This window comes from Tauraco erythrolophus, chromosome 7 (genome assembly GCF_009769465.1).
Source record: "Tauraco erythrolophus isolate bTauEry1 chromosome 7, bTauEry1.pri, whole genome shotgun sequence".
NCBI classification, from domain to species: Eukaryota; Metazoa; Chordata; class Aves; order Musophagiformes; family Musophagidae; genus Tauraco; species Tauraco erythrolophus.
This window is the reverse complement of record NC_141471.1, coordinates 39856030-39877342: the sequence shown is the minus strand read 5'-3', so window position 1 is coordinate 39877342 and position 21313 is coordinate 39856030. Positions and strand designations below refer to the sequence as shown.

At 38.5% G+C, this 21313-nt stretch overlaps 1 protein-coding gene across 1 annotated transcript in view; it reads left to right on the top strand.

The window, feature by feature from the left end:
• Positions 1-21313, top strand: part of RFTN1 (raftlin, lipid raft linker 1) — an 87981-nt gene that overhangs the window by 49957 nt on the left and 16711 nt on the right. The window contains exons 4-5 of the mRNA XM_009987199.2: positions 7896-8319; positions 12376-12579. Of these exons, the coding sequence (XP_009985501.1) occupies positions 7896-8319; positions 12376-12579 (628 nt within the window). The remainder of the gene's footprint in view (positions 1-7895; positions 8320-12375; positions 12580-21313) is intronic.

The window sequence follows — 21313 nt, the reverse complement described above, 5'->3', positions numbered from 1 at the left end:
AAGAGATGGTAAAAAATAGCGTATACTGTATTTGAAACAGCCTGGTGTGAAGGGAAACATCTGTTCCTGGCTAAGCTTCTTTCAACTTGTGTTCTTTTGACTAAGCCCTGTAAGAGTGGTGTTGATATGTATCTTCCATGAACATTGCAAAACTATTTTCAGGACTCTCCCAGGAGCCTGGTTGTGCTTTTATAATCCTTTGCCCCCCAGCAGCTTCCAGAGTCATCCTCTTGACCAAGATAAAAATAGATGTTATAAAGTATGTCGTTGATGTTTTCAATGGTCCTACTTCTATCTATTGGGAAAAATAGCTTTTTAAAATAACAATAAATATGGTAATATTTTATACTGTGCTAAAATAAAACATGGGCAAATTATTCAAATTGTAATTTTGGCTTCAAGTAACAGATGGCTTGATGAAACAATGTGATTTTAAAGAAACACTCTGGTTTATATAAAGATAAAAGAAAGTGTTCTCTGCAAATTAAATGTAAAGTCTGTAAGTTTGAGACTGAATTCTTAATATTTAAAATATTCCTGTTGGTTTGAACTTTTTGCTTTTTTGTTTGCATTGCTTAGGACAGAGATGGACTAAACCAGTGTGCCAGTTCTGAATCACGTTAGTGCTAGTTGGTCACAAATCATAGAATGGTTTGGGTTGGAAGGAACCTCAAAGATCATCTAGTTCCAACCTCCCTGCCATGGGCAGGGACACCCTCCACTACGCCAGGTTGCTCAAAAGCCTTGTCCAAATAAGTGACTGTCTTCTCATGTTCTACAAAGAACACTGAATTGTGTTCATCCAGCTAAAATGGTTGTTAGATACAAAGCTCAACCATCCAGCTCCATAAATCTTTATTTCCCCTTTGCTTATGTTCACCCATTAGTGTAGGAGTTTCTCTCAGAAGATTTGTATACAAGACATGGTCTGCATTTTGCACCTGGATTTTGAAAATGCCTGTTCTTCAGATCAAGCTCTTCAGACAGAGTTTGTACAGGCTTTTTTTCGATAGCGGGTATCAAGTATTTGGGTTGAGTGAGCATAGCTGACTGCTCCGTAGCCATTTGTCGCAGGTCTACAAAATTTTTAGGGAATAAGTCTTAAATAATGTGGATATATTCAGGATTTCTTTTCAGAGTTTAGGGCAAGGGTGAGAGGACACAGGTATGTTACATGGCTTTTGGGCAGGTACCGTGGTCACTGAAACTTTGTAGTTTGGTCCTTTCTCAGCTCTGTGAAGGAACAGATGCTAAAATAAGACAATAATTTGAAAAGAATCATCACACCCAAGACCACAAAAGATGAGACAGTGGTTTCAAGAGCTGTCTTCTCCTGAGATAGGCTGAAAGGAACAAGTGTACTTGCACCAAGCTGCACTACATGTTTAGTATGGATGTATTGTTCTCAGGAATGAATGTACAGCTAACGCAAGCTGAAGAGGAATTTCAAGTTTTTACACTCATCCCTGCCTTGGCTTCAGTAGCAGGAGACATGTAGCTTGCTGTAATTTAGTATCTTGTGGCAGCACTGTCTTTAAGAGCCCGTCTTCTGTTTTATTCACTGTAGCAGTAAGTTGCAGTAGCTGTTTGCTTCCCTACATTTCTCCCTGTTCTGTTTGTAGCTTTCAGTTCCCTTTTGCAGAGGCTACTACCAATAAGCACATTGTAAAACTCCAAAGCTTGCTTTCTTTTCCCTGTTCAGTGCCTTGTTATGCTCTACCATAAATGCAACGAGAGCTTAAAGTGTCAAGTCAATGGTTCTGTTGAGTGGGCTGCATACTGCAAAGATGGAAAGGCAGTGTACATCTGTTTCTTCAAGAAACTGATTAGTTTTTAGGTTTTGGGTTTGTTTTTAGACTCTGTTCTTGGATCTGTAAACTTCATTCTAATAGTTTTATCTAAAGTTCCTGAGCAGTAAAATTCTGGTCAAGGTTTTCATTGGAGGTATCAATATAAACATTGTCAGCAACGCTGCTGAAAGGACAACTCTGTGGTTTGGGATTATGGTAATATTTTTCAAGGCATCCCTCCAGTGTTTTATCCCTGATGACCTATTTTGTTCTAATTGACAGTGAAAATACTTAGTAATTTGAAAGCCTGAATGCAGACTGGGATTTGACTTTCTGAAAGCTACATTTATATTTACTTATATTTATACGAACATGAACCATCTAGCTCAAATTCAGAATTGGTGAGTGTAAACTGAAGAAGGTTAAAAATGCATGGGAAATACAGGCTTAAATGATAGAGCATCCTAGTCAGAAAGGTTGTATCGTTTGGAAATCTGCAAGTAGTGAAACAGTCTCAGAGTAGCAGGACAGAGTAATGATTAGCAATTGCTGCTTTGTTGTTTGATTAGTAGAATTTTTTTTTGTGTGTGTGATGTAATTTTGTAATGTCGTTTAGAAAGAACTATGCTTCTCCATCAGAACATTAGCTAAGCTTAGTTGGTTTTAAAATAAGCAGTAAACTCTTGATGACTGTTGCTGTCTTCTCAGGAGGAGCGTGTGAGACCTACTGAAAATACCACAGGCAAACTAAAAGCCTGTCTTAATTTTAAACTTCTCTTTTCAGAAATGAACAAACTAGAAGGGGGATATGCAGTATTTGTGATGAAATACATAATACCAAATACTAATGAAGGAGAAGATAGTTGGAAGACTGTAGTCTTGAACACCTTTTTCCAGTTCCAGCTCCTGGCATGCAGTACATAGCGTTCTCCTCAAACTACAAGATCATTTGTTCTTTCCCTGGTGCTATGTCTGTTGTCAAAGGAGATTTGCTTGAATCATAAAAAGAAGGTTGAAAAATATAGTGATTTTGTTTCTGGTGCAGATTATGAGATCTAATGCCTCTGACGTTGTTCTTTTGAAAACAACCAAATAAGCAGAGAGACAGACAAGCATTTCTTTATATTGACTAAGACAGTTTATGTTTGGTTTAAATGGGTAGCTCTGAGCAAAATTAAACAGCTATTGTTTCAAAGGCCATATGTTTGGCCATCAGCAGGACTACGTAACGGTCTTCCCCTTAGTTCACTGCAGAGCTAACTAAATGCATCTGACCATTGGAAAGTCAGTTCATTGCTCCTAGAGAACGTTGTTCTTTCTCCAGGTGCATTTTTGCTATGTGTGCTCTTTGTAAATTGTTTCTGTTGTTTGGGTTTTTATTAGCAGGAGTCCCCTTTACTGGGTTGCTATGATGTTCTTTCAGTACCTTGTCATACCATGAACCATATAGCAAACCTATTATTGAAATGTTAAGTCCTAATGCTTAGGTTTTGAAGGTGTTTTTTTTTCCAGATCATCAGAAAATGTAAGCCTTGAGAACATTTAGGACTGTTATAAACTGGAGTGCCCCGATGCCATTAGTAAAACTGCTTTTCCTCTGGATGCCTTCCAAAAATGTCCAGCTCCTGACATATAAGAGTTAAGAGAAATTCCTAATGCTTGTCTTATTAAATCATTTGTTTGAAAATCCTTATCCAAGAGAGAGATCTCCGTTATTTAATTGCTGTGCATTGTTTCCCATGTTTACTGATGTAAGCGGAATACTTTCCTGAGCTTGTGGAAAATGTTTGATTTGCTATGTGCCATCCCATGGGAGAAATGTACAGAATCTCCCTGTAAGCAATTGCTGGAGCTGTCAAAAGTACGTAATTCTGTTTAGCATGGGATCTATATCCTTGAGCTTCTGTGTTTATAAGTAGTACCATCATGCTCGCTATGAATAGGAGGTTATTATGGACCTGATAATGCAACAAGAAACACAGGATCACAAATAGTATGTGGACTGTACAGTGAACTTGCTAAGTGTTTTTTTTCTAAATAGATTTGAAAAGAAAACCTGTGTGTGGCTTCGACCTGGCCACAGGTCTCTGCGCTCCTTTCATGGCTGCAAGGCCTATAGTTCAAAAACAAGTAGTTTCCAAAACAGAGGATTTCATCATTCAGCCATACCGTTGCCAGCTGTAGTTTTACAGATCTTTAAATTAGACTGTCAGCCATTTTCTAATTAGGCAGGGAGCCTTCAAGAGAACCAGAAGTATTTCAAAAGATGGGACGTGAATTTGCTACATCAACGTAATGTTTAGTGACACCGCTTTGTACGCTTTTCTAAGTGCAGTATAAAAATAGCGGTCAGTCGGTTCTGAAATAAACAATAACACTTCACAAATGTTAAGAAATGTTAAAACAAGTGCCCCAGCTAAAATTCTATTAAAGTAGTGACATCAGGGTTGGACACAGTGCTTGTTCCTATTCCTGCTAGAGTTGGTGGGAGATTGGATATTTATTTCACAGATAGCAAAGGCTAAATCTGTCATTTTTTTTCCCTTCAGGGAAAATGCCAGGTTTCTAATCAAGCAAATTACAGGGATGACATTAAATTCTGTAACTGGCTCTACCCTCAGAACACATGAAATTTCACCCCTTCTTTAAGCAGGTTCTATTTTTAAACTGGCGTAAATCAAATTTGTTGCAAGCCAGTTATAAACAAATTTGGATGTACCCACTTGGGGATTTATCTAGATTGAAATAAATGAGTCAAGTTCTGCTTCTGTTGTTGAACAATAACATCTTTTGTGATGGTGACCTGTTCTTGTATTTGTGGTTAATATCATCCAAGCAGCACTTTATGAGGTGTTAAAAATGTTTCCTTTCATATCTGGGGAAAGAACCAAAGAATTTGTTTTAATTATTTTAAATTTTGTTGGAATTTCCCTTTTAAAATTTCCCAAGATGTAAAGAGGAAGCATATTGCATATTTAATATACAAAAAAGGTCAGTAAAACAATTGAAATCTGTTCGGATCACTTACTGTAAGGGCATTTTTAATCTAGCTTTTCTTCTGATGTGGTAAGTGGTGGAGATGCAGTTGTTCTGCTTTTTATGCTTTTTTCCTCTCATTTAGTCTTACCACATTGTATGACAAGGACCTTTGTAAGTACTCTGTTAGTACTCTAAAGTATTTGTAGCATTTATCTGATGTGGAATATGTTCTGGGTGAGCCTGTAAGAGTAGCGTTGTGTTCTTCCCACTCATTTCAGCTTTATCCCCGCTTTCTCCCATGTGTTGCCCTCTTACTGGTTCCCAGCACTGCATCTGCTAAGATACTTTCCCAAAAGGCTGTAACAGACATATCTGCCAGTGTCTACCAGCACAGGACACCTCAAAGGGTCCAAAAACCACAGGTGTCTGGTAGAAACAGCCCTTCTACCCTGTGTAGTTCCTGGGCACAACCTGTCCAGGTACTGAGGTTTAGGCTTGTTTAAGTCTGGGTTGTTTTTTCGGTTTGGTTTGTTTGGGTGTTTTTGTTGTTGTTGTTATTTTTTGTTTTGGTTTGGTTTTAGTAATTCAAATATTCAATATTTCCAATGCAGAAAACAGAAATGTGAATGTCTATCACATGGCATAAATCATTCTGAATGTGAAGGCAACTAAAATTTTATACTATTTAAGCTCTCAACAGGATGCCGAAAAATCAGATTATCTTTGTAGTTTAAAAATGTTCAGACTTTATACTTCATTTATGATGTGAGAGCTAGTCTCTTCGTGGTTTTCTGGAAAGTTGGAAGGAAAGACTGTTTGCATCTGCTGATACATCGCTTTGCTGATCTGCAGCTTACATTGCACTGTTGATGTAACATTTCCTGCTAAATTGGCTGTGTTGAAAATAATGAGATGCTTTGTTCTCCCTTATGTAATTGGGAAAATTTGAAATATAGGTTTAAATAAGATTTTATGTTCTGTATACAACCGATTAACTTTTTGGGAAAGGGCCTTGAAGATATAGTCTCTTTTTCCAATCTTTCTGCTGAACTGTTAGGCTAATACACTTAGACTATCATTCAGTCCTTAATTCCTCCTATTTCCATTCTGAGAACAAGAGCCTCAGAAGAAAAACCTCAGCATCAGATATTCCTTAGAACAAACACATTTTTTTTTTAGTGAGCCAGGACTGTAAAACATTGCTACAATAGCTGTAAAAGCTGTTCTCATCCAGATCGTAGCGTGGGAGAGTCTGGTACAGATTGACAAGCAGTCTTTATTGACCAGGACCAATAAAATTACTACATGTGTACTGTCCTCAAACTCTTAACAGTTGCATACTAGTTAAATTTCCATAATTAGCTGCCCTGCAACCTGCTAAACAAATGTAGCGGTGTGTCTAGATTAGCAGTAAGAGATGAACTGAATTTGTAACTCTATCATTGACTGTATAAAAAAGTATTTGTAAAGTTGCAACAGGGAGTCAGGATCATTAAGCATATTATGAATGCATCTATCACTGACATTCGCATAAACCTTTCTGAGCAAGCTAGTCACATGCTAACTTTCTTTGTAGGCAGATATTCATTTCATCAGGATACTGCTAGTAGTATTTTTATTTGGAGGATATTGTCCTCTTTAGCAATGACTTTTGGTTAAGTCAGCATCCCGTGTTCGCCAGGCTAAACACCTGTGAAGACTGTTCGCTGCTTTCCTGGAGAGCTGTGTTTAAGTTCCTGTGATCACGAAATCAAGAATTGACTTAACATGGAAAATACAATAGTGATTTGAAAGAGGAAGTTCTTGTTGTTGGTCAGGTATCATCTGTAGGTTTGTGTGTTCAGAACAGTAACACATTACCAGGAAGTAGATGATTCATTAAAAAAAAAATAAAAATTCTGGGTAGGGAAGATGCAGAAATGAACTTCCTCTTAAAAAAAAAAAAAGTACCAAATTCTTCCTATTTACTTGCTCTTGAAAAAAATGACCTGAACTGTTTCACATAAGTTCATACTAAATGGAGCCTTGGAGAATAATTAAGACACTTTAACTCTGTGGAATTACATGCTATGCAGAGAAAGTGAAATAATTTCTCCACTCTCAAGGCGCTTCTTTTTGAAATATTTGTGTGTGTTTAGACTTTGTATTTTATGAAAGGTGTACATTACATGGAAACCTTTCCTTTTCGGTGGGTGATTTTTATAAAAGAGTCAGCAGACGCTCATGTTTTCACAGCAGTCTGGCTCTCCCTGCGGCTTCTCCTGGGTTTGAGGAATGTGAAGCTAGTGACTCAAATGGATGGTACATCCGTAGTGCTGAGTCTGCCTAAAAGAGATTTCTCTTTCTGCTTTGTCTCAAGCCTTTCTTAACTAATTCCAGCTTTATCAAATTGTCATTACTACTAGCCCAATGCTTTTTTCTTAGGATCTTTTGTGATTTGATTCCTTCATTTTCCTCCTTTACCTGAAGTGTAAAGGATTAATAATAGCACCCCTTAGTTTCCAGTATTCTTCTTTGCTTATCTCACAAAGCCTTTTTCTATTCCAAGTTCTGCATCTTCCCAGAAACAATGTATTAAAATAGCTTTGCTTTTATGTACTCATTATGTGAAAGTTTGCCATTTGTGTCTCAATCTAAACTAGGGAAAACAACAACTGTTGTTATACCAGTGCATATAACAGAGAGAATTAATAACCATTTCCTTGCATAAATGTCATAATCACGCACCTAAAGCAGCAGAATGTATAATATTAAGTCTCTGACTTCATAAGGTTGATACGAAAACTTTGTGTATGTAATACCATTTCTGGTAATTTAACATAATTAAACTTTTTAAACAAATACTTTATCCCTTGTGAAGAAATATTTTTTCAGTTTTGTTTTTTGAGGTTTTTTTTCCTCTTTTTTTCCCCCTCACTTTCATATTATTTCAGATGATTTAGGGAGCTTTTCATTCTGCTTCTCTAGAATGTAACTTTTTATGTAAATGTAACATGACAATTTCCTGTGGTAGTGGACAGAAGTAGCAAAATGACATGCGAGCTGCCTTGAAGGGTGTTATTTTCTGTATTTCTGTTTAGCTATGACAGCTTGACAGTTAAAAATCTAATCTTCTTTGACTTGTAGATTCAAGATGCTGCAAGTCAAGGCTTGAAATTTGTTGGAATTATACCTCAGTACCATTCCCAAAAGAACTGTCTTGTCAGCGCCTCCCTGACACCCGCCAGTAACAACTCTGTGCAATCAAGAGATAATAAAAATGTTTCAAATTACCCCGAGGATCATGCTTCACCGGATGGCGAGAAGATAGGTGGCATTAATGGATGCAGTACTCCAGCACCGAGTGAGGAAAGCGCTGACCACTGTGCCGCATCCAGGGAGGGCTGGAGAGGTGAAGGACAGGCTACTGAAGAGCTGAATCTCAAGTCCGCGAACGGAAACGAAGAACAGGTTCAACACGCGAACTCAAGTGTGACAGAAGCCGCAGATAAGCCGAATGGACTGGCGGAGAGTGAAACACCAGCACAATGCTTAAAACCATTTGCTGGCAGTAAGTATTGTAGTGACCTCTCATACATAAAAGCCAAGTCAAAATTGCCTCCATTATGTTCCCAGCTCCTTTGGGGGGTGGGAATGCCAGGAAGACCTTACTGCTGTAATAGCAAAGAAAAAAAACGAGCCACTTAACCTGATTTCAGCATAGTTACACAGTTCACAACATCTGAGTGTAAGTCAGATGGCAAATGAAGAGATGATATAAGCGGGTGCAACTTTGTTGTGCCTGAGAGTAAAGACTTATTTTTGTCTCCTGTTCAGATGAATTGGTTCATTTCTGCGTTTGTTGCGATACCCTGAGGGCTCTTGACCTTTGTATCTTTTTTGTCCATTTGAATAAAAAGCCCTGCTAATCTGCCTGACAAGGTTTTGCAGCAGTAGAAGGAATAAGTCACAAAGCCTTATTGCAGCTAGCCCCTTTGTAGCAGGTGAACAGATAGCTGAAATTAAACCACATCAGGAACAGCAGGAATATGGAATATATGGACTCTGAAGTCTCCTAGTGTCCTATAGTCAGGCTGGCATCAGTGCTACAGTCAGAATTGTAATTACGGGAAAGCAGCGCTTGTTTTTGTTAATGGCTCATGTTTGCTAATTCGTAATAAAGGTCCTCTTGGTAATAGTGATCCTAATAATTTTTCTTCCAGTCCTCATTTTTTGGTAAGATTATTCCTATACCATTTTTCTTTCTTTCATTTCTTTTGACATATTTCTCCTCAGGTGTGCTTTCCACTTTTAAATGTCATTTTATGCCATCAAAAAGCAAAAGTCTCAGCTGAGATCTCAAAGTACTCTCCTTAAGGTGTTTGTTGCTCGAAGTTTACTTCAGTAGCAGGAGTTGCAGTTTGAAATAGGATGTAGACCAGAGTAATTTAGAAAATGAAAAGTCATCAGAAAAAATATTGTTGCCCCATTTTCAGTTTAAACCTCAAAATGTTTTTCTTTCCTGTATCTGCCTAAATCCTAGAAAACAGTGTGTACATTCATTTCTGTTACCACTTTGCTTACTTTCCTTACAAGCTACAAACCTATGGAAGGAAATTCCATCTACATTCCTTTCAGCTGGTACTGTCCTTGACTTTAATTTATCCCTATTCTTTATGTCTTACATAGATTTAGTCAAACAATCCTACCCCTTTGGGGATTTTTGTATGTAGGACCGAGAATGAGTTTGCATTGTACCCTTGGACTATTGTTTTGGTTTCCGCTGCATTTTAGTTTAATTAACTTTTTGCCATCAGATTTGGATCACACTCTAGTAATATTTCACCATATTTTCTTCAATTTTTGCTGGGCAAGGAGGCAGCAAGATTTGATCGAAGCATAGATATTATTTGGAAAATTTGTTCTGGTTTACACTGGAATCTTAACACATTATAAAATCTCTCTTAGTTTTATAGTTCTGAATTAGTTACCTCCAAGCCTAATCAGACCAGTTTTTTCTTTTTTTATATATGCTGTCTTTGAGACGGTTGACCTAGCAAGTTTAATCACCTTTTTGATGCTGCTGTTCTCCATACTAAACAGTGGAAATCTTTTGCTTCAAGTAACCATTTTCTTATTATTTCTGCATAACATGAAGCTGATCACCTCCAGTCTTCCCAAATTCTATCTGTCTGTAACACCCCAGGATTTTATTACAGCTACTGATTTGTCAGATAAGAGGTTTTATTTTAAAAATGCCTTTAGCTTACTCATTTATCTTTCTTTCTCTGAGTGCTTTCTGGCTTCATTTATTTCTCGTACAGTTTTTTTAATTGGTAAATTGTGCAAATGCTTTCCACCACTGAAGGCCTGAGAAGGCAGTTTAATGTGACAGTTCATCTATAGTAGAGTTTTTCCCAAATCTATTGCCTGTGCAACGTTGCTGATTTCTTTATTACTCTTGTATGAATTTTTGTTATTACAGCACTCCCTTTTCCTCCAATGGAAAATGTATTTCAGTCTTTGGCACCAGTTCTCCATCCTTCCTTGGGAACATGAAGATAGAAAGCATCAGGTGGTGGTGTTAGGTTGTTTTTTTTTTTCCAGTGAGCCTACTTATTCCATAGGAAGCTACCACTCTTGAACTCCTTCCCTACATAAAACTTCATTAAAAAATTTAATATTTCTGAACTGTTTGCAGAATCTCAATTTCGTTCTTTATTTTAGGTTTTATGCTATTCAAGTGTTATTTTTGTGCTTATATTTTTTTTTTCTGAATATTTTGTAGTGCTCATTCACTTTCCCTTTTATTAATGGGTTCTTCAAAGAAGTGTTGAAAATTGTTTGCCTGTGAACAAGGCATAGACATTCCAATGGTATGTCCAAAAGTGCTGTGTTATCTAGAACCAAGCTGAAGGTGTCTTTGTCCATGCTTGAGCAGTCAGACTCGCTGGTGGAAACTGTTGTCAGTACTGACTTGACCAGTCGTTAGGAGTGGTGTACTATACACTCAGTAATGGTGACAAACCAAACCAACCGCTGAAAGACTCCCAGACATTTTAAATGCATGTTGTCACAGGCCATTGTCAAATCCAAATTATTATCTCCCTGTAGTTTTCCAGTTCCATGATTTGCTATTGCTAATATAATATCTTCAAATACACCAAGACAATCTCCATTTCCAACATGAGTCTGTTTTGGGGTCAGAATCAAAATGAACATAGAAATTTTCTGTGTATGCTCTTCCGAGTTAGGATAGTCATAATTTCGATCTTTCTAAACAAGTAGTAAACAACAAGAGGATTCACCTTAACAATATATTCCTTTCTACCCTATTTAAATCATGGTTAATGTCTGAGATCTCTTTTTCATGTTTGGTTATAGTTGAGATTCCTGCTCTGTTCTTCAAGTGCTGCCACCTGTCTCTGAGCATCTCCCTTCTAATATCTTTTTCAATTTACACACTACCTCTTGCTCAGTGATGTGTGTAGAGAGCAATCTTAATTCTGTTGACATCTCTTTCTTTACATTAATACTTGAGATTAGAATATAATAAATTGGAAACAAGAGGAGCTTATTCAATGAATGAATGAATTTCATATAATGTCTTTACCTTTTAATTTATTTTGGGAGAATTTTTGGCATTTGGAAATCAATAGAAATTTTAACATTGATTTCCATGTCTATTAATAACTAAAATAATAATATCCAAAATTTTTTTATCAGTAGTTTTATTGATGGTTGTACCCTTCGGAGAATTCAGAAGGCGTATCTGCACTTAAACTTGCTTCTAGTTTTAGGACTGTGAAAGCTCAGCTTTGCTGTTAACAATGACTTTTTTATAATGGTAAGCATATATTAACTGCTCCTGTGATATACTAAAGGAGATACGGAGCAGAGTCTAGAAAATGTTCTCATTTGTAAGACCCTTCATGATTCCACTTTCAGAATTCATTGCTGTCATGTTAATGTCTCACCTTGGCTTAGACCCAGAGTGAATCAACTACCCAGCTAGCATGGTCTCTATGTTAATGGTTCATTGCATTTTCTTCAGATGAGACTGCTACTTGCTGGTTCCATGTCATTATATTATCAAAACCTAGTTATTTAATACTTTAGGTTAATGGGCATGATCTACAGAATGCTGTTCCTCCTAAATTTGCAGTAAGATTTTGTATTTGAACTGTCCTCAGTATCACAGCTCTTTAACAATTCATTCAGTAGAAAAATAAAGATACTCTGTGCATTACTTTTAGTGATTTTGTGACTGCTACAGTACTTAAAGCAGTTTGTGGAGCAAATTTTCCTGTCTTGGTTTACACTGATAACTCCAGCAGAAGAGTTGTGCGTTAGTACTCAGGTATCACTGTCTTTAAATATTTCGTTATCAACAGTGAATCCATTATTAGTAACTAGTATTGTAGCAGTAATCAAAATACCATATTGGGTTTTGGGATTGTACTGTGTTGGACACTGCAGAAATGTATTAAGGAGATAACCACAACCTAAAGTATTTTTTGCAGATGTACAGTGTAATTAGGCAGGGACAAACAGTGGGTTATAGACTGTTTTAGCTGAAATATCATGATACAGTTGTTGCATTACTCTGTTTTTTACTTTTTGGTAGAAGCAGAGATCTTCGCTCTCTTCAACAAGCCAAAAACCCCACAAAGATGCAGCCAGTATTATACAGTGACTATCCCTATGAGGATCTCCAGGAATGGGCAGACTGTCAACAGCTTAGAAGCAAATTGGCTGGAGCACATGACAGATCACTTCAGGAAAGGAGGCTCATTGGTAAACGCCATCTTCAGCCTTGGAATGGTAAATGGTATGGAAATTACAGAAAGCATTATGCTGTGATTATTTTCCATTCTCCTCTAATAGAGGTCATTATCTTTGAAGAGAAGACATTTGGGAGGTGCTTTAATGTAGGCTTGGGGCAGATTTGTTTTAGATCAGCCTATTTCAGTGAAATGGAACGAAAGCACAGGAAATATTTTGGCATTTGAATAAGGAAAACAGATCATGTATTGTATTTTATAAATGTACTAAAGATGATCCTGTAATTGCAGAAATATACAAAGTTAATATACAGTATCAAGTAAAATGAATTAAACTAATAAGATTGTAGAGCAGATGACATAAATGGAAGAGTGGCTTTCCTCTTAGCTGTCCAGCCACACACTGCATTTGGGTCTGACTGCAGGTCAGTGTAAGGATCCTCCAGTTTCATTTGTAGTCAGTTACTCCCAGTTCTTACAGAGACCCTTTTCACCTTGATGACACAGTGTTTTATAAAATTGTCTTCTATGTTTGTTTCATCCTAAATAGTGTGTTCATATAAGTGATGGATAAATGTTGGTCTTGGTTTAAGAAGAGGAGATTAAAACCAGATTTTTTTGCATGTTGTGAAAATGTGGCACTGAATCTAGCTTACTACTGTAGCCAGTCTGTACTACACTTGTGGCCACCCTAGTGTCTCTGAAGACAAGCCTTCTGTACAAAGACAGGCCTTGGTGCATGGTAGGGATCTGACAGGCATAACCAAGGGATCATGAGAACAAACGAAGGGAACTACTTGAACATAAAAATGTTGAAGTTACAGCCAGATTAATTTTACTGGAAAATTGTGTGACTGGTATTGCTTTATGGTTAAAGTGCTTATGGCTGAGTCTTTCACCTAATTTTGGTTTGTTTTGCATTCTTCAAAAGGAATGTGGTAACCCATAGATTGGGCACTGCTACTAAGATTCGTGGGTTTGTGCCTCAAAATTATAGGGGAGCTGCTTCCAGAGCGTCTTCTTCCCATTGTGTTACTGGTCAAAATTCCAGGACCCATGATAGAAAACAGTAATACGAGTTGGTTCTGGTAAAAGTCAATCAGGAAATTACCAGGCAATCCTAATTTTTCATTTTGCAAGCAAGTAGCAAAAAAGGAAGGTCTAAAGTTCAGCTGATGGAATGCTTTCACGCAGCTTCCTGGAAGGCCTTGTAATTGCTAGTTAACTTGCTTAAAAACAAATGGTCATTTACTTTATGTGTATAAATTGCAACTCACAAAGGCAAATCTAATTGGCTCTATCAGGCTCAGTGTTTTCTTTAATAAAAACTGCTTATCAGTGCACTCTAAAATGCTTTAAACACAGCATTTTTCTGTTATTTAAACTTCTAAAGTTCATTTACATAACAGAGGCCTGGAGGAAGTTCATGTACTCGGATACCAGAGTGAGGGGTGCTGGACAACTGCCTGTGCACATAGATAAAGTGGGTTTGAATGATGACGGTAAAGTTTCAATGTAAACAGGACAACAAAATATGTAAAATTGGACAGACTTAGGAATAAGTTAGATTAGAGATTGATGAACAGTATGTTCATATGTTAATAAATATTTTTGCTAGCATTTTACAGTTACTGGAGGAAAGGGTTTAGAAGTCAAAAAGCTCAGAGTTAAGGTTTCTAAAAGCATGTTAATTAGAACAGTTATGTTAAAATGCCATGAACATGCCCATGCTATGAGAAGAAAACTTGCTAAGAACATCTGTAACTTGCTCTCAGTTGCAGTTAAATGTTTATGATTTAAATCCTAAAATTTTCCTATGCTGCAGAGCAATGGAAGAGCTTTTTCACTCGTATGCCAACAAGTATGAAACAACTCAGGGTAGGGAGGAGGGAGGAAAGAGGGGACTGAGGGCTTCTCAGCTCCTTACTTTTTTCTAATCTTCTGTGGCAGCCTATCCAGCTCTTCATAGCTGGTCTCCTTATTCACTGATTAATCCTCTTCCAAATTAAGGTAATATTAGCATACTTTCTTTAATTTGTTATATCACATTTCTTTGTTCTGGGGCTGGTTTTCCCTTTGGCTTAAAGTACAAATTCATTATTTTGCTTATTAGACTCAAAAGGAGAGTTACTCTTTTCTTCTTTTCCCCTTTGTCCTTGGAATACCCAATGAAGTGAAGATTTCCAGATTGTCAGTAGTCATAAATCTGTTTCTTCCTTCTGCCAACAATTTAATAATTAGTCTTTAAGAGAGTTTTAAGGTTCACTGATAGCAATTGTTTCTTTTTGCTTATTGTACCAGATAATTAAAAACAGAAATATAACACAATGGCAAAACACAATATGTAAACCACGCAGGGTTAGGCGATATATTAAATGTATTCAGATTTTGCTAGTAAGTTAGAAACAGCAGCTTGCTTAATCCTTGAATGTTCTTCCGTTGACACATAACAGTTATTTAAATTTGGAGTTCAGTTACTTGCTGGTGTTTTTCATTGAACTCATGTCATTGCTGATACTGCCTGTAGTCTCAGGTGTAAACTGATCCTGCCTAGTGATCTAAAGCGGTCATAGGACTTCACCCTTGCCCTCTTCTAGTGAGAAGTGGAGACCGTAGCAGCAAGCTGCAGATTAATACCACTGCAAATGGAAAGGACGTAACAGGTGGGGTCTCTTTCTTTCCTATAACAAGTCTCTAATCAGCAGAGTGAGAAGATGAGAGTGAGAAGGGAGGAAGAGTCAAAGCCAAGGTTATATTTTGATGACTTAACAGAGTAATTGCAAGCATGCTCATCTTCAGTTGTTTTGAACTGCAGGTCTTTTATTTTTGTATTTGTTTTACCATTCTGTCTGTGAATTTTCTGCCTTTTAAACTTCAAAAAAAAACCAAACCAGCCAACCAACCAGAAAACATTGACAGTATTAAAAATAAAGCAAATGAAACAAAATGTATGTTGCTTGGAAGAGGATAGTCAGGTTTTTTGAGGGTCAGATTGATTGTCTCTGTTATATTCGCACTGCCTCTGACAGAGATGAACCAGTGATGCATTTGGCCAATTATAGTCACCTTATCCACTGAAGTGGCTGGAATTTTTATCATCCATAATGATTTTTTTCTTTGTGTGTACTGAAGGTGAAAAGATTCAGGAGGAGGGATGAATATAAACACGAAGCAAAGGCCAACATTCAGGTCACATGCCACATAAGGCCACAGACAGCTAGTTTTCCTCATTGAGAGCAATAGCAGCCTAAAGGTTAGTTTCCTAGATAAGTCAGTTCAAAGACAACAAGGGGAAAATTGTTGCCCACTAGGAAAGCTGTCATGGTAAGGTAAGAAGTCTTTTCCCATATACTACTTGTAATCAGAAGCAAGAACATCAAAATAGCTTTTTGTCAACCAAGCTACATCAAATATTTATACAACCCAGTGAAAATAGCTTTTTGTGCACAGTAGGATACCTTAATAAAAAATGCAGTGGTAATGGAACGTTTTCAGAGGAAGGACAGTGATTGTAACCTTTATGTTCAGAGCCTTTTCTTTAAGAAAAAGTGAAGTTATGTCAGTTCAAGAGTAGAGATTGGGAAATGATACCAAAACCAGCAAAGTCAAATGGTTTGTTTTCTTGGCATTCCTTACTGCCGTATTGCAAATGAACTAACGTCTGGCTTTACTAAAGACCTTTTTAACATAGGCTAAGTTCCCAGAGCTTAATCTTCTTAAACAAGAGATTACCAGAAGAGAATATACCTGCATCAGAATCGGAAAATACCTTGCATGAGAAACAGTGGAAACTGGAAAGACCAACTCACCATCTAAAGCTTTAGATGGCTGATCTTTGCGGATAGGTTAGGTAAGATTCAGCTGAATAAAAGTAGGGAGGGCAAACCCTGCAGGTACCTGCATATGAGTTGTCACCCACAAGTGCTGTTATAATCAGTGGAGATCTAGTCCTAGACCAATATAGTTAGTAGGATTTGTGTTGTGATCTACCTCGTCCTACGCCAGCTATCTAGAAGAGATCAGATAGATTTGAGTGGATGATTTAGTGACAGCAGACCTAGATAAGACTGAGACACTCTGTGCCTCCTTTGCCTTAGCCTTCACTGACGTAGTCTTCAGTGCCTCTGAGCTTAGAGGCAAGGCTCAAGGAGATGCAGGACTAGCAGCTGTGGATGAAGATCAAGACAGGGATTGTTTGAGTTCCTTAGACCAAATGATCTGCATCCAAGGGTGCTGGAAAAGCTGACTGATTTCATAACAAGACCACTCATAGTCATCTTTGAAAGGTCATGGAGATCAGGGGAGATTTCCAACACTTGAGAAAGGAAAAGGTTGCACTCATCTTTAAAAAAGACCAAAAGGACAATCCAAGGACACTACAGGGTGGTCAGCTTCATTTCATTCCCAGGTAAATCATTGAGTGAGTCCTCTTGGAACATGTTTGTGGACACAAGAAGGAGAAGAAAGTAATTTGGAACAGTCAGCATGGATTTAACAAAAGTCAGTCATACTTGATGAAACTGATTGTCTTCTGTGATAAAAAAAATGGATTTATGGATGAAGGGAAAACAATAGATGTCATTTTGGGTGAATTCATCAAGGAATTTTGACAGTGGCTCCCACAGTATTTTTGTGTCCAAGTCTAGGACCCTTCTCTAGATGGGAGGACAACTAGATGGGTAAAAAAACTGGTTGCATGGCTAGGCTCAGAGGGTTGTGGTTAATAGGTTGCACTTTACCTGGAGTAATGAGTAGCACAGAGATCTGTCCTGGGACCTGTTGTCTTCAACAACTTTATCGGTTGTACGGAGGAGGCAATGGGGCTTGCTTTTGTCAAATTTGCAGATGATCTCATATTCAGGGGTGCAGTTGATGTGCTTCAAAATTGGGCTGCTGTCCAGGGGAACCTGAGCAGGCTGGAAGAATGTGCCAGCAGGAGCTTTTTGAAATTCAATGAGGACAAATGTCCTGCCTCTGGGAAGGGAGAAGCCTTTTCACTAATCCAGACTGGGGACTGCCTGGCTGGGTAGCAGCTCTGTTAAAAAGGTCCTGGGGGATGTTGGTAGGCAGCAAGCTGAAGATGAACCAGCAGTATAGTCTGGCAGTAGAGAGGTCAACAGCGTACCGGGCTGTAATGACAAGAATATAACCAGTAGATAAAAGACAGTGATTATCCTCCTCTACTTGGTGCTCATTAGGTTGCAGCTAGACCACATACTGTGTCCAGTTTTAGGCCCTCCTCCAAAGGAGGCAAAGAAGATGTTGACAAACTAGAGCTAGTTTAGCAGAGGACCAACAGGATCATTAGTGGCTGGAGCGCTTGTCCTGTGAGGAAAGACTGAAAGAGCTGGGCTGGTTCAGCCTGGAGAAGGGACGGCTTTGGGGGACCTAACAATCCCTGGCAGTGCCTATGAGGAGGTTGTAAAGATGACGGATCCAGACTCTTGACTGAAGTGTATGGTAGGAGGACGAGAAGAAGCATGCATAAATTGAAACAAGAGAGGTCCTGGTTGGATATAACAAAAAAACCTTTCATCATGAAAACAGTCACACTCTGGAAGAGGCTGCCGAGGAAGTTGTGCAGTCTCCATCCTTGGAGGTTTTCAAGATGCAGCTAGATATAGCCCTGAGCAATCTTGTCTGCACTTGTGTTGAACCTCCTTTGAGCAGGAGATTGGACTGGAGATGTCCTGAGGTCCCCATCCACCTGCATTATTCTATGATTGTATGAAACTGAGTCCTGAATGAAATAATGCTTATTTCTCTCCGTCAATTGTGAAGAGAGCCTTGGATGATTAACTCAGCGATAGACCTCTATATCATGAATCTCTAATGTTAGATTATGTGAACCTCACCTAGTGGGCCAGCTCTAGAACATGTGACTGTAGGTTTAAGTTGCTGCAGACTCTAGAGCATCTCTGTAATAAAGGTATTACAGGTAGACTCGGTGCATCTGTACATCTCCTTGCCCTTCCACATCTCTGTGTAAGAGTTTCCCTGAAATCCTGCTGATCCTGACATCATAGCATGAGTTATGTGTGCCTTTTCTCCAAAATGTGACCGTTAGCTCTCTTTGTGCTGCCTTCTCCTTTCCCCCAGTTATTCTCAGCGTCCCAAGTGCTTCACATGCGAAGGAATTAATGATCCAATTATTCTTTCCTTTACCTCTCCCTTTCCTCTGGAAGAGTGGTTGATGACCTGTAAAAGGGAAGATGTACGACAAGGTATGAGAATTGGCAGACACACATTCATGGTGTGAAAGTTTAAATGTGGCACAACAGGTAGAGAGGAGACTTGGTTATGGTTAAGGGGGAAAATCTTAAGAAGCATCATCAACCAGCTTCTCCTACAGAGGTTTTCACCAGCATCACTCTGTTGAGCAGACACCAGAATGCAGCAGCTGTCTCGCCCTTATCATTTTTCCCCTTCCAGTTTACTCATTTTCTGTAGGTTTCTTTCCTGGCCAAAAAATTAATGGATTGTAGGATTGACTGGATGTAGCATTCAACAGTAATCATTGTACAGCCAACAAGGAAGCGATCAAGTTTTATGTGCTGCCTGTAGGGTCTCATGAGCTCAGCTATTAGTTTCTAAAACATTACATAGGTGCCATAACGCTCACATATGTGGAAGCTGTGAACTACACGAGTGGAATGTGCAGCAGAGTGAAACATAAAGGATGATTTGCGAGTGTGTGTAAACACACGCATGCTGATTGTGTTTTGATCGCTTATTAATTAGCTGGCAGATGCGCGGGGCAAGCCCGGGCTGCAGTTGTGCCAACAGTGCGACACTGAATTTCATTAAGAGAATTCACGATTCGGGAGCAGTGCACCGGCGCTGTATAAAGCTTCTGGCAAGACCTGGGTGTCTGTGTCTAGCAGGGATCTCTGAGTTTCTGCTTTCAGCTTTAGGTGCTGTCCTGTCATCCCTGCTTCGGAAAATCAAAGGGTTGTTTATACATTATGCATCCTATAACAGATTTGGGTATGACTTTGGGTGTTGGAATGTGATACATTGCACAGAGGTTGAGTTGGTTCCTGCTTTGAAATGTAGGATCTCACAAAGTGCCATTTCTGAGTGAACTATAATAATTAAATATTGTACTCATTTGTGCGTGGCAAGCTTGTTTTCTAAGCTGTAGCCCAGCCACTTAGTGATCTGGCCTGTTATTTCACAACAAAAATGTCTGTTCTCCTCACTTGCATGAGAAATCTATCTAGATGATAGGAGTTACTGCTTTGTAGTCCAGCTCATCCACCTTGGAGCAATGTGTAATACTGGCTTGCTGTACTGGTGAGGAGTCTTCGTCTCTGTTCTAAACGGAGTTATAGGAAACCTGCCTAAGGAAACAGTCAGTATAAAAGTAGACAGTGTGTTTTTCTACTTCTTTGAGTCTCCCAACAGAATCCCAAGGAGAGTCCCTAGTAAGTGGTTTACAACTTTTTTCCTTCACAACCGAACTCAAAAAAAAACCACCCTGTGTTAGTTTAGATACAAGTATTTGCATCTGCTCACTTACAACTTAATGACTTGATTGAAACTGCAGCAAGAGAGAGCAGTGAACTGTGCGAATAGAAGCAGGGGGGTATGCAAATGCTCGACACCTGCAGCGACAGTCTTGGTGCAGTGTGTTTGTAGACATAAGCTTCCAACTGTAGGAGTCTGGTTTGCTGGGGGCTTTGCCTACAACAAATTTATTATTTCCAGATAATATGACTTTAGATCATATAATGACATCGGAAGATGTTGACTGAGATTGTGTCTGCAAGAGGCAAGAAGCCTCTTAATCCTCTTCATGGTCTCCTTTGTGAAAATTGGCTCTGAGTTTGATACATGTTTTTCCTTGGAGGCAGCGATGTCTTCCTGCTGGTGTTTCTTGACCTTGTAACATCTGCCAGGGAAAGCAGGAGGACCTAATGAAACAGCTAAGCAGACTTATCCAGACTTTCCTCACAGTTCAGGAATGTGTCGGTTTGGCATGTGTGGTTGCATTTCAAAAACATATATCATACCAATGCAAGTAACATAGTTTTCCTAAAAATGTAAAGAAACTATGATGCAAAATACAACACTTGGGGAAGGGATCAGCAAGGCCTTTATAATCAGTCATACAGGGTAAATGTATTTTTTAAACCAGAAAGGCTGAAAAACATGCTTTGTGACAATGTGAGAGCATTTTTCCGTGTTCCTAAAGAGTACAGTACTTCTTATTTACAGTTTTTCTAAATATAATTCTATTGCTTCGTCATTTAGCTTATTTTAGCAAGGAAAGGTAAATCATCTTTTTTTCACTTATTCTGATTCCGTTCTGTCACGGAGCTGACAAAATTGGAGTTCTTGCATATGGGAGTGATTGCTGATTACGAAGTATACGGCTAAGTTGAAGGAGAAAGTGCTGCTCAAGTAACTTTAATAGTATGTGTTGTCTGAAAAGAGGCTGAACGTGCTGGGAATGCAAATGAGAATAGAGAGCCACTAAACCAGATGGTCAAAATGCCTTCATAAATTGATTAAATAGTTATGAATGTATCTTTTCTTTCACACTGTTCCAATATGCCAGATCATCCTTATTCCATGTAGATCGGTGTGACTGCAACAGCTGATCCATATGTAGCATTCTGACTTGTGTGAATGAATGGATATAGTCTTCAGTGTACCTTCAAAACCCCTTGAAAAGTGGATGTTATACATGATCTTTAGTCTCCAAAGTGTATGTACTGCTGAACTAAGGTCTGAATTAATTTTGCCTGTTTTAAGTAGGAGAGCTGTGTTTTTTGA